Source organism: Eutrigla gurnardus, assembly GCF_963514095.1.
Source record: "Eutrigla gurnardus genome assembly, chromosome: 1".
NCBI classification, from domain to species: domain Eukaryota; kingdom Metazoa; phylum Chordata; class Actinopteri; order Perciformes; family Triglidae; genus Eutrigla; species Eutrigla gurnardus.
In genome coordinates, this window is record NC_139915.1 from 25,051,583 (window position 1) to 25,065,602 (window position 14,020).

The window sequence follows — 14,020 nt, forward strand, 5'->3', positions numbered from 1 at the left end:
ATGAAAGAAGCTCGGCTTTGAAAGCATTCATGAATATGCTCTGAAAACTAAAGTACAATTCCTGGTGCTCTGTTGGAGATAAACATACTGTGAAGCATGAAGAAAGATCATAAACGCAGATGAGGACTTATGAAACGACTTGATGGCAGGAGGTAAAAACTGTCTCAATCTGTCTTAAAATGTTTACCTTCTGGAGTTTTGACATGGAATTCTTATTGAGGGAGCAAGAGGATCTGTTTTCAAAAGTTATGTTTGGAACACTTTAATGTGCTGAAGTGTCCTTGAGCAATACATTAAAATCAATGTTCTGGCTGGACAAAATGATGAAGCTATTTAGAACCATAACTCAACACGTTTTCTTTGTTATTTCAAAGCATGCAATATTTGAAAGTTCATTAAAGGTTTTTGCTCAAAAGGGCTTTCAACTATGTCATGAAAAAAGAAATGATAGAAATATATATATATATATATATATATATATATATATATATATATATATATATATATATATATATATATATATATATATATATTAGAATATTAGACTATACTCCTACATTACCTTGAGTAGTGGTTTTCAGTCCGCAGGATTCAGAGTTCTACAGGTTTTCTACCGTCCCAGGTATTTAATAGCATTTACCTGGCATCTCAGTTGTAAAATAGCCCCCATTAGATAGTTAGAATGAAAATCAGCCCAGGATTAAGAACCACAGCTGTAGAGAACCTTTCTAGGTTTCACAGCTGTGCATTTCATGAATAGTCCTCTTTTCAGCCCTGCTGGTTTTGTTTTTAAACATCTGATAGGCACGTCTTTGGTGCCCTGTGTGCCAGATGAATACAGCTATTTAGCAGCACACCTGGGTCCGTCTGACCAGAAGTATTATGAAAGGGCTCTTTGGTAACATAGTCTACATATTGTGAAACCTCCACTGTACGGTGTACAATAATTAAACTTATTAAATATATTAATCACCAGAAATAAAGGATACATTCTTTAGAACCACTAAAATGTAGATTCAGCAGCTTATTTAAATATTTAAAAATACATGACAAAAGCTACTATTAACCCCCAAACGGACCCACAATTTTGCCTGGTTTGTAAAACAAAACAAAATGACCGGACATAAGCAGGACATAATGTGTAGCACACAAATGCTGCCTTTGCACTGTTTTAATGTCACAAACTTTCCACTCTAAACAAATGTTGGCATTCTTACTCTGCCCTGTGGGACCCTCAGTCATCCTGCTCTCCCATTGGCCTGAGCTGCGCTCATTATGCAAATACTGTGGTGGGCGTGGCCTGCTCATAAGAGTACGAGTTGACGTCACGGGCAGAGTGGAGGGGGGGGGGGGGGGGGTGTTAGTGGTGGTGTGTGTATGTGTGGGTGGGGGGGGGGGGGGGGGGGGGGTTAAAAATGATAACATAAAGCACAAGAAAAAATAAATAAGGCTGATTCCAAACAAGAGGGGTGTAAAGGAAGAGAGTAAGGAGGGAAAACCGGAGGAGGAGTGTGGAGAGAGGAAGATATAACAGGGGGGGAGTGTGCACTGTGCAGATGACTACACAGAGAGAGAGGGAGGAGAGCAAGGGAGAGTGTGTGTGTGAGTGAGTGAAGAGAGAGAGAGAGAGAGAGAGAGAGAGAGAGAGAGAGCGAGAGAGAGAGAGAGAGAGAGAGAGAGAGAGAGAGAGAGAGAGAGAGAGAGAGCAGCTCGCCGGCCCGTTGAGGAAAGATGGCTACAGTCACTGCAAACGGAGTGCAGCAAGAGAATGGATTCAGCACCACGAACAGCGCCGGCAGGATGAACGGGCTTACCATCGGCCAGAACACCATTCCAATGAAGGACCACGACGCCATCAAGCTTTTCATCGGGCAGATTCCCAGAAACCTGGAGGAAAAAGACCTGAAACCCCTGTTTGAGGAATTCGGAAAGATATACGAACTCACTGTACTGAAAGACAGATTTACGGGAATGCATAAAGGTTGGTTTTTTTTGTTGGTATCTCCACTTTTGCGTTCCTTTACAAATTAAAAGGAGGGGGAGAGAGAGGGAGGGAGACAGAGAGAGGGAGGGGAGAGAGATCAAAGAGCGTCCCAATTCAGTTTTGGGGCAGAGTGTGTTAATGTGCAGATGTTTTGAACAGAGTGGGAGCCCCGTAAAGCCTTCACATACACACCTCTACAGACACACACACCTACACACACAATATCGGAGACGTAACACGTGGAAGTGAATGGCTCGCGAGCGCAGGGTTAATTGTTACCGCGTCCAGCCGATCCACGTGAATACTACAGCTGAAAACGCCTTTGTGTGTTTACACGGACTCTCGTGTGCTGAGCATCCCGGTTTAAGGGGGGCGGGACGGGCAAAGCGCTCGATGCCGTGTTATCTGTGCTGCCGTGGAAATAGCTGCACAACTTAAAAAAGACAAAAACAACACGCACGCGCGCACACACACACACAAAATCCTTCTGCATCGCGGAGTCCATTTGCAGCAGACAGAAAGAGATGCTTTCAGGGGAGCGGAAAGAGCAAAACCATTATCGGACAATCAGCATCCGTGATTAAGGTGGTGCTGGCATGCTGCTTTGACCTTTCGGCGGGCTACTGTGTGGTCTAGTTTTCGGACGTCATTAGCTGTGGAAAATACTATTTACATTGCAGCTGTGTGGTAACGCTGCTCCGTGGGCAGGAAGTACAAAACAGGATAATAGTAGAGGCTGAGTTCCAGCATGCATCGTCCTCTCTGGTGTTTTTTTCTCACCCCCGCCGCCCCCCCCCCCCCACCCCAATTGTCCAAAACGAGTGGGATCAGTATTCACTTAGTAATTAGTCAGGGATCGATCAATTCTACTGATAGTTATAGTGGTGATTGCCAGAATACTGTCTGGGTTAGAGTCTTTTTTTTTGGCACAAATAAAATCCAAAGTCCAAAATTCAAACTCCAAGTCTGGTTTGGACACACTCTAATTTAATAATTTTCCATTGCCGCACTCTTTTTTTAAAAATATTTGTACATTTAATGTAGAAACACATACGATAGAATATGTAATACGATAACCATATTTCATAAGGCAGTGTCTTTAATTTCTGTTTGCGTGTTCTAAATCTATTTTATTACGAGCCCACCAGTGTTTCCAATAGTGTCCGACCTTATTCTATTGTGGCTAAGGGAAATCAAATAATCACTCAAATGTAATAATAAAAGTGATTATTATTACTTTTTTATTATTATAATTTCAGACTTTTTCAACCTTTATTTGGTCGTGTTTTACACATCAATTTTATTAGGATGGGAATCTAAAATAAGGTCATACTTCCAGCACTATCCGTTTCATCATGAGCAGGCTGCCTTACAGTTTATTATCAGCTAAAGTAACCTGCAGTATTAATGTGGCACCACTACTGCCGTTTATAATGATAGTACTTTGTAGATAGTTATTAATTATATTGTAATTTAGATATCATTTTAAACCACACACACACACACACACACACACACACACACACACACACACACACACATGCCAACATGTAGCACTGATTTAACAATAAGTTCAATCGCCCCAACAATAATCTATTCACAAGGAAGGAGAATTCTATATGATATGTTAGTCAGCGGCTGCAGTTCATGATCATATTGATCAGCGTGAGTCAAGTGCAGGAGAAATGAGTGTGGGCTCGGCGCTGCTTTCTTTATGTGTGCAGCCCTGAAGGTCTCCATGCGCCACCTGTTCCACCAGCCATCAGTCGCCGGCGCTCCACCTGCTCCTCCAGTATCCGCTGCTCCTCCTTTGGAGCCCAATGATCGATTAAAACAATATTTTCTGATGTTCGTGTTGTTTACGCCTGTCCTCGACCATCCCTGAATGTCAACACTCTGGAGGATGGTTGCCTCGGGACGGATAATCCTGTTCCAAAGCCAGACCGTATGCCCGTTCAAATCATCCTCCACCAAGGCCACTCTGATGTATGCATTATGCCCACTTCATCCCGCATGACATTCAAAGTCACTTTGGGAGCACAAGCGTGCACTTTTAATAAGATTTCACCAATGCATTATATGGATGAGTTTTTCTTATTGGCCACTTACCTAAACCATGTCCATGCCTCATGCTGCGTCGATGTGTGATACCTGTAGACCGGAGCAAGAAAAGACTGGAGTAAGAAAATGGGATTAGTGTCGTTAACAAAGCAGAAGTAGGTAGTGTATCATATGCTGCGTCACTCAAGGAGAGCGCTTTGAAACACTGAATGAATGCCCATTCTGTAACTTTGCAGGAGAGTTGGAGGTAGAATTAATTACTTATTTAATTTACTATGAAAGTACTTGGGTTTCTTCAAACTGAATTCAGTTGTAAACAACACGCCAAGGTCAGCACAGCAGTCTTCTCTATGAGTAGGTTTCTAACTTTTGAATTAATTGAGATTTAATTTGACAAGCAATCCCATTTCAAGATCCACTTACTGGCTGATGTCTGCAGCTTTACCCATATTACACAGACTTCAACAACAACAACACCAATAATAATAGCATAATTATAATGATACTAATAAAGAAAACTGGCTGAACTGTTAAACATGTTCCTCCCTCTTTTATTTACCTACTGAAATAAATAGGGATATACAACCTTTACTTGACAGTGAAGTTTATATTTTTGTAAAAAGTTTTTTTTTTCTATTTAGGAGTATGTAAGCTGTTATGTTCCGGTTGGATTACAGTTTAACACTTAACACCATCATCCCTACACCCTCACCGCTCTCAAAGTGTTGTTTCCAGCTGTAGCCGACAGCTTTTTTTTTTACAGCGAAAACCAGTTAAAAACCAATTATACGCTACCTGCCCAGCAGGAGGTGACCTGCAGACGAAGTTAGTGACCAGACGGCAACCTCAAATTCTGAAAGGTGAAGCCAATGTGGACCTTAAACTTGCATTATTTCTAATAGCCAGCAGGGGGCGACTCCCTGGTTGCAAAAAGAAGTCAGCTTGTATAGAAGTCTAAAAAGAAATTACTGTATTTCTCACTTGATTTATTATCTCAGTAAACACAGAATGGTGTTCACTTTGTAAATTATGGTTCTGTTTAGAGTAAAATAGACAATAAAGCAGGCTATGCTTTAGGGCGTGGTTACCTTGTGATTGACAGGTGGCTACCACGGCATTGTCAGTGGTTTAATTTTAGAACGTTAACTCTTTTACAGTGTGTTTTTAGTTTGTGAAAGTTAATTGTAACATTTTGTAAAAAAAAAAATCTTATTTAGCTTTCAGTTGTACTTAGCTCCGCCCTTTCATGTTGCTTCTGGTTGGAAGAAGACAAGAGGTAATGGCCAAAAACCAATATGACGATGGCTAACTTGAGGCTTTCAAAACCGTAGTCCACAAACCAATGAGTGACATCATGGCAGTGACACAGTTAGTGACTAGCAGCTGGATGTATTAGAGCATCCATACATTTTCCTTAGGAGATAGTAGAGAGTGAATATCGGACGTCAATTCATCAGGTGGCCACAACTCCAAATGAATATTAATGCTAATGTCTGCTGGATTTGTAAATGAACTAGTGATCACTACGAAGTCTGTGTTTAGAGAAGATTTCTAAAGAGTGAAATGACTTCAGTTTGTTGGTGTTCCATCATATTTATACAGTGTAACAATATTTGTTCAACTGTACAAGAATACAACTACGATAGCCTATAAGCGTTAGCATTGTGAAATTATCCATGGCCTGTAGTTTTACAGTGTACTCATCCGAGAGCTTTTATTATTTCTACTGGTCTGCTGCTTCACAAGACATGAAAACTAACTATCCAGTGGATAGTTTCATTTCTACCTGATATTGTTCTGCCTGTATGAATACATTGAAAAGTTTTGCAGCTGTGTACCTATTATCATGAGTAGTATACAGCTTGAGTCAAGTATTCCGCCTCAATACGTTTTCACACAGTATATATATTGCACAGTGGTTTAAAAAGTAGTTTGTGTTCAGTTTGGTTCACAAAAATGCACAATATGTCTGGATATTGGCCCGGGAGGCTCCCAATGTCGTTACACGGTCACAAATTAATTCCACTTTTTTTAAAATCATAAATAGTAACACAAACATTTTTAACAGCAGAGCAAAGGGGATGTAATTGGCTTGGCATCCACAATCCCTAAAAACATAAAGTTCATAAAGATTTAGTGCAGTGCCGTGAATTTAGTTTGACTGCTACTTTGAAATCCCTCTTTGAGCTTAGTTTTGGGTCGAGAGCAGATTTGATTTGTTTTGGATAGATGATGTATATGGCTGTTGGCATCAGTTAGTGAACCGTACCTAATGGATGATTTGCAGCACTACCTTTTTTCCACAGCCCGAGTCCTGTGACACAGAATTGCACCATAATTATGGATTTAAGGGCAGATCAAAATATGTCATGTTTGCTCATGACTAATTCATGTGGATTGTACTGCATCAGTTTGAAACAGATATGTTGGGCTTTGTGCATTAGGGGTTTCACCAGGGACTCGTCTGAATATCTGGGGAATGTTTTTTTTTTTTTTTGGTAGTTTATATTTTCCTGTACACTCCAGTGGATTAGTGTAGTATGCTGATGTCTATTCAGGAGACTTTTTTTTTTCTTTTTTCCCTTCATCTGTTTCTGTTAACAGACGATTATTTCCTGCCTCGTAGTTGTTAGACACCGTTGCCTTTAATGTCGATTTGATAGTTTGTGTGTCGTCAGGGAGCCTTATGCAGCGTGTGGGATGACTTGACACTATTGGCGGGCACGGTGCCTGTCAGCGCGTTGTGCAGCCAGGTCGTGCTGTTTAACATCCATCATTTCGCTGAGCACTACATTATCATAATACTTAGTGTCAGTGCCAGAACGCATGCATTGTTCAGACATGCTGAATGTTAGTGGGGGGCAAATCTTTTGCTTGAGTAGCGTTATCTATCAATCCGTCTCTGATGCTGAGAGGAGGGACTCGGAGCTGCACCACACAGCCAGAAGGAAGAGATACAAAGAGACGTTAAATATCCTCATCCATTCTCTTCTCCTCGGTAGGTCCACGCAGTGTAATTGGCTATAAATAGCCTGCGAAATTGACATTAAAAAAACCTCTTAGGTAGTGAAATGTCAAAAGTAAACCACAGTAGGGCACTAATATCTAATTGCATATAAGACATAGAATGTAACAACAAAGTGTCGTTTGTTGTTGACAGTTTTGTGGTTACGTGTGAAATTCAACTCTGCTTTCAACAGTTTTGAGATTTTAGCAACGGCCACGAGGAGTTGCAGATCCATCCCCGTATGTAGGTTTTATCTACAGTAGGAGTGTTGAAGAGGAAGCGTCAGACAGTGATTGACAGTTTGCGTAAGTTGAGTGACAGGTGTAGCGTAAGTCTACAGATGACCTCTTTGATCATTAGAAAGGGGGCCGCGTGTGAACCAGACAGCTATCGGCTCCGAGCAGCCCGCTCCGAATGTAGATGGACTGAAAGACGGAGAGACGCTCGGCAGGTAATAGTGTGGTTAACACGGAAACATGGAGCGCTTGATAATTCCTCACATCGTATTTGTCTCAGCACCCATGAGAGGGTCAGGCTGTCACATTTCAGCAGCATCCAGTTGTTTTTACATAATTTTCGTTTTGTGCCTGGATCTTTTTTGGAAATGAATTTGCATTCTTTTCCCACTTTAATGAACATTCTTGGATCAGACACATGTGAGGGGGCTGGAGGAAAGCAAATTGCTCATGATTCATGAATTCACAGCTAATGAATTGAAATTTTATACAAATTTGTTATGGAGTTATTTCAATTACAGATACCTGATGCCTTAAAAAAGCACAATTTACTCTTAATGCCTGGATGCATGCAATTGCGAGCACATACTAATTTCCATTTTAAAACAAACTGTTAGAAGAAGCATTACAGGGGTTCTTTAAGTAATTACCCAAAACGTGTCTTGCAAACGCAAGGACACATTCTCCTGCTTTGTCTTTGAACTAGTTTACAGGTTTTTTTCTTTTTTCATTTGCCTTCAATATAATTTGTTGAACTTTTGTCCCCCACTGAAATTATAGTGTGGTAAATTGTCTTTGATTACCAAAGTATTATTTTCACCCCACTTAACCTGCTCATCACTGGAAGCCACCAGTCCTTCTGGTAAGGCGCCATCGGAGCCTCTTCCCATTTAATGCATTGCAAATTACTTCCTCCAGTCTTCGGTTAAGATTTGGTCGATTCAAACTTGAATTCACGAAGGAAGGTTTAGAGGTTTTCGCTCCAAAGAATCTGCACTTTACACTGCTGCTAAATATTTGGAAGCTTTAAAAGTATTGCTTCAGTTCCCCAAGCATGTCTGTGAAAGTTTGTTGTGGTAAAATGATGCAGGCATTCTAAATCAGTTTGCACTTTCTGCTGCCACAGGCCAATGAGAGTGGTGTGTTTTTTGAAAGCTCAATTTGTAAGATCGCACATACTGTAATGCCAACAGGACAACAATATGTGTGTGGATGGAATCCCATGCCAATTAGTCAACTTACATTTTGAAGCTGACAGCCCTAACCTGCTACCAGCTGCTACATCCTTGTTGCCTCCCCTCAAACGGTATCATTGTGCCTCTCCTCAAGCCGAATGCTCATCTGTTCCACAACTGGCTTCCCCAGTCACCGAGTCCTTGGGGTGTAAGACGTCCCATGAGCCGGCACTGTTGGACATGAAGCTTTTCAAAAGTCTTGTTGTTTTTTTTTCTACCAACACGAGGAAGCAGAAGCAGCCACTTAACTGACCTGAATATTAAAGGCTACACGACGCAAAATAGTCCAGTTTAACAAACCATTTGAACCAAATGGTATCACATGCTATTTTTCTTGAAGCAACTAGAGAAATCTGCAGTAGGGAGTGATCGCTCCACTTGTTTCACATGTAATTCCACTTGCTTTAAGCGTGCTTGTGGCAAAACTGTGGTTCTGTTTTTGGATCTACACATCATTTAATAAAGCACCAGTTTAAAAATACTCCATTACAATGGAGTATGAAGTCCTGCATTCAAAATGTTCCTGAAAATAAGTATTTGAAATACAATTTTCGAGTAGCATTAGGGGGAAGCTTATTTGAATTGCTTCATACAGTGCTAGGTAGTAAGTACCTCCAGATTAAATGTAAGTAAAAGACTAAACAAGTTTGAAGTGATGAAGTGATGAGAAAAAGTAAAAAATGAAAAGATAAATAATGAAAACATTTTATGAAATTATAGAATCGATTCAACCCAAAGTGTGGGTGTTTCAATGCGATGTAAAGGAGTTTATGTTCCATCTGTTCGGCTTACTTTAATATTTAAAAATGATCAAATAAAACTGCAAAACTGAGAAAAGGTTAACCAGAGTTTAGACACAACAGAAAATGGTGTGTTGAAATCAGCCTAGGAGTGTCAGCAACAGCCTACGATTCCCATAAGCCTTTGCCCCCCCCCTGGGAGGCCTCGGCTCACGACCCACGGTTTTGTAATGTCACAAAGGATGAAGAGTGTTTCCCCAGGCTCCCAAACTTCCCTGCTTTGCTGTGTGGCATGCTGTTTCATCAGTGTCGTTTAGGTGAGTTTTCCTCTTGAGTAAGTGCCTCGTTGTGGAGGTGGGTGAAGGTTGTCGTGAAAGGGAGCTCACTTGGCCGGGCGCCAGAGTGCTTTGCTGGGTTTTGGGGGCGATGGGTGCTATGTGCTGTATTTCTGGTATCATCTGTGTGTGTGTGTGTGTGTGTGTGTGTGTGTGTGTGTGTGTGTGTGTGTGTGTGTGTGTGTGTGTGTGTATCGTTTCTCCCGTGGGAATCCTTGGCAGCAGGTGAGACATGCAGTAATGGGAAATTATGCTGCACAGTGCAAAACCTTTTCTGAACGGGGTCACCCACTGTCAGCTCTGCAAAGCGCATAACAGAGCAACCGCTCACCCTTTAATGAAAGCTGTCACATTTTTGTTAGGGACTTATTTATCGATGCATATTCATTCTGTTTTCCTAAATGTTCTGACTTAAAGTACGGTCTCCTGAGATGTGTGTGTGTGTGTGAGAGAGAGAGGGGGGGGGTTACAGTTTCAGCTCATCAGCGCAGGATTTTAATTACTTGGCAGATAATAAAAAAAGGGACTTTTGACTTTTTCCCCTTGTGCCCGGTTCACCTTTGAAAGTGATCATTCATCAGAAAGCAGTTTGCATATTATTTGAGTAATGAAAAGAAAATGATAACAGCCTATCTTGGGTGACTAAGCATTTCCCAGCATATCATTTTATAAACGTAACCTCCGTCTCTTCAACATTTCTTTTTTAGTTTTGTTAGTTTAATTTTGCTTTTACTATATTAAACTGGATGGGTAAAAAAACTCACCAACAACGAAACTTACAAACAATATGTATATAAAAAAATTGATTCTCATAAACAATGAACACACGCATGACTTCAGTAAAATGTAATCTGAAGAGGTTGTCATGTTTGAAAAGAAATGTGTAAAATGTCTAATTTCTCAACCAGCATGTTATTTTCTCTGAGGGTACATAGCCATTAACTTCAGAGAGACACATTCCAATTGTCGGCACAGTATATAAATTCAATTTTTAATATAATACTATAATGTTTTTGGGAATAGCTTGTAAAGTCTAATAGTATGGCTTGCGTAGATTGGAATTACTTCGGTGAAATCGCAAATCCCCATCTGGAAGGTTACTGTTTGGTTTTTTTGGAAGTGTATTGGAAGGATGCTTAATCTTATTAAGATACACTGGCTTCACGTGGTGCATATAAAAACAATAACATAAAAATCAAGATCTGTGTTTTCTAGTACAATTTGTGCTGCCTAAATGGGCTTACACAAGGATGATGGAGAAAGCTAAAGTTGATCTTTTTTTTTAATCTGTAATATCTTGTGCTTTCAGTTTATTTTACATTTTAGACATTGTTTGATTAAATAAATGCTGAAATCCCTTGATCATCATAATGACTTTACATGTTTTGGATTTCATGTTTTGCGGTTTACTATAAAGCCCCTAAGACTACTTAACATCCCAGAAAAAGCACAACATACCATGTATTATTTCTTCAAACGCATTAATGCATTCTCTGTCACTTTTTCTTCCTTCTTGTTATAAATGGCGGTTCATTGTGAAATAATCCCATCTCTCTCCTGTCTCCCTGATACTCTAGGATGTGCCTTTCTAACATACTGTGCCAGAGAGTCAGCACTGAAGGCCCAGAGCGCCCTCCATGAACAGAAGACTCTGCCAGGGGTAAGTGCCCCTGATCTGCCCCCTGTCATAGGCTAAAGCCCCTTGGGCAGCCAGCCTGACATGGGATCCTTCCATTAACATAGGGATTATATCATACTTGCGCACACACATACACACACGCCGAGGCACATGGGCGCACAGTATGCATTAAGACACACTTTCAGGCAGACACACACACACACACACACACACACACACGCACACACACACAAAGGTATGTGAAAACAGATGGAGAGAGTCACTCATACTTCCTCAGCTTCTTTTTCTTGCTCACTGTATGAGACACTTTCTTTCTTGCTCGCTCACCTCCACATACATGCACACACACATGCAGACATGCTAAAAGAGTGTGAGTGGCCTATCTCACCTTGCAGTGTCTTATTACACTAATCACCCCGGCGGAGATATTTGATAAGAGCTCCTTCATAACAGCCTGCGCCGTCCTTCCCCTGTCCTCTCACAATATGGCTGCCGCAGACACTAATTGCCTTGAGGAATCCCACTCTCATTATCACATATAATCAAATAGTAAGTATAAACAATCATTTTTACCATGTATGTCACCATCTGGTGTTTTTGTTTTAATTCTCTCCTGTTTTTTTTTTATTATTTTAATTTTTTTTCCCCCTCTTCTGTATCGGCTGCCTTAGGCGGGCGAGTAACTTTTTCAATTAAAATAATGGCCTCTTCAAACGACATAGGTAAAACGTACCCAGTAGTGGGCTCTTAAGCCCACCCAGGAGGAGACCCTCAATCTGGGATCAGCGTGAGCTTGTGGTGTATCTGTACTTGTGTGAGGGGGGATTCGACTCTCACATCAGGGGAATTATCGAGGTGTGATTGAATTACGCCCGCGGGTCCTCAAGAACGGGAAACTGCTCCAGTGGCTCCTTGCTTCTCCCCTCCAACCCCCCCATTTCCTTTCACCACGAACCAAGACACCCTTCCAGGTTGGGGCTTTAATCAGTCTCTGGATATCCCTCTAAATCTCTGGGGAGGGAGAGAGGTAGAGAGACAGAGGGAGATAGGGAGGAAGAGACAGGAAGTAGGAGAGGAAGAAAGTAGGGATTGGTTTTGAAAAGTGGGGGGCAGAGGTGGTTGATGGACTTCGGGGCGGGGGGGGGGCTTTATATTGTTCCTCACTGTTGGGTTAATCAGCTGTTTGCGCTCCACTGCATTTCATAGGTACTTTCGCTGAATGTTCGGCACACAGGTACACTGCGGCGAAAGAGTCGCTGGGAGACCAAGCTCCCCGGTTAGTCGCCGCCTCCCCGCAGCTTCATAATGAGATGATTGTCATGATGGTCCTGGATAGGTGCTCCCGTCTTTATTACCCTCGTGGAGGGACATTCTTGTTTGTCTTCTATCGAGAAAGAGGTTAATGGCATGTTCTGGTGAGGTTTGGGTAAACATTTCCCCCCAGTACAGCTCACAGCGAGGGGTCAGTCCTGCAATTTTCTGGCTGTGCTCAGCCTGCATACAGAGGGCTAATAAAGATGTTCTGTCTTTCTGTGTGTGTGGGCGGGTGGTGATGCGTGCATGAGACAGAGAGGGAGAGAAAAAAAGAGAAAACAAGGAGAGTTGGAGGGAGACAGGGACAAAGACCGGGAGAGGCGACACTTCTGGACAAGCCTCATTGTCACTGTCATGGCCTGACGCTTTGAGATGCTCTCTCGTATAATGCTGCCCTTTCAGAGGCTGCTCCTCACAGCATTGCAAAAACATTTATATATACTGTATATATATATATATATATATATATATATATATATATATATATATATATATATATCCCGTTTTTCTCACAACATGAAACAAAATTCATAAAATCTTGAGTGAACAAGATAATCAGGTCAACAGCATTTGCAGTAGAAGAGCTCAGAAAGTCATAAGTCTTTCACCGTGTTTATCCAGCACGATTCCCCGTATGGTTTCCTCACTTCGATCTATATTCAATGTACTCATCTACAAATGCTCTGGAGCACAGAAAACTGCTGGCTTTCACCCATTTAACTTCCACTTATGATCCGGACTATAACATTTTGGTTTCTCCAAATAGAGCCCACATATGCGACCGGTACTTCAAAAACATACCGACAGAAAAAAAATCAAGGGAAAGGAGGGGAAAGGAGCGGCGTGCGAGTGGATTTGATGAGCTGTTCTCTCGGTGACCATTCGGCTTCGGCCTGCGACGGACAAAGCCAGAGCCTTGTGAACACGGCCTGCCTCATTATCTTTCTGAAATCTGTCCAAAGGAGAGTAGTTTCTTCTGGGAAGAGGTGATAAGAGCTTCCCAATACTTATCCTATCTCCCTTTTTTTGTCTGTCTGCTACAGGAGGGGGTGCTGAAGCCGAACAGACCAAGTTAGAGTATTATAATAATGTCTTAGGTATCATTCATACGGGATACATATGAGCTGCATTAAACAAAAGGCTGAGGAGGTTGAATGTTCAGGCAGGTGAAGCAGAGGCTGTGAACTCCCAATGTCTTCTGATAAAACATGGAATAAAACAGTATGTTACCTGCTGTGGTAGAATAATCACTATAATTACCTGAATAAAAATATGAATTACAATCAGCTAATGGGACATGACTGCAGATTAACATTCATTTTATGTTCACTGATTATGCCGAGCACTACATTTTAAGCAACAACCTACTCCAAAAAGTGAAAACTTCCCTCTGCAGAGATCGTCTCCCCAACTGAGCCCAGATCATCCCGGTTAAAGGAACACGTACACTTGCCCGGCCTCATCGGTAT

General features: G+C 41.5%; 1 protein-coding gene across 10 annotated transcripts in view; it reads left to right on the forward strand.

The window, feature by feature from the left end:
* The first annotated feature begins 1,620 nt into the window (after positions 1-1,620).
* The window catches only part of celf6 (CUGBP Elav-like family member 6), a 136,190-nt gene continuing 123,790 nt past the window's right edge, over positions 1,621-14,020 (forward strand). For all 10 annotated transcript variants that reach the window (XM_084037557.1, XM_084037561.1, XM_084037559.1 and 7 more), the window contains exons 1-2: positions 1,621-1,981; positions 11,176-11,258. In XM_084037557.1, coding sequence (XP_083893683.1) covers positions 1,732-1,981; positions 11,176-11,258 — 333 coding nt within the window. In that variant the 5' untranslated portion in view covers positions 1,621-1,731. The remainder of the gene's footprint in view (positions 1,982-11,175; positions 11,259-14,020) is intronic.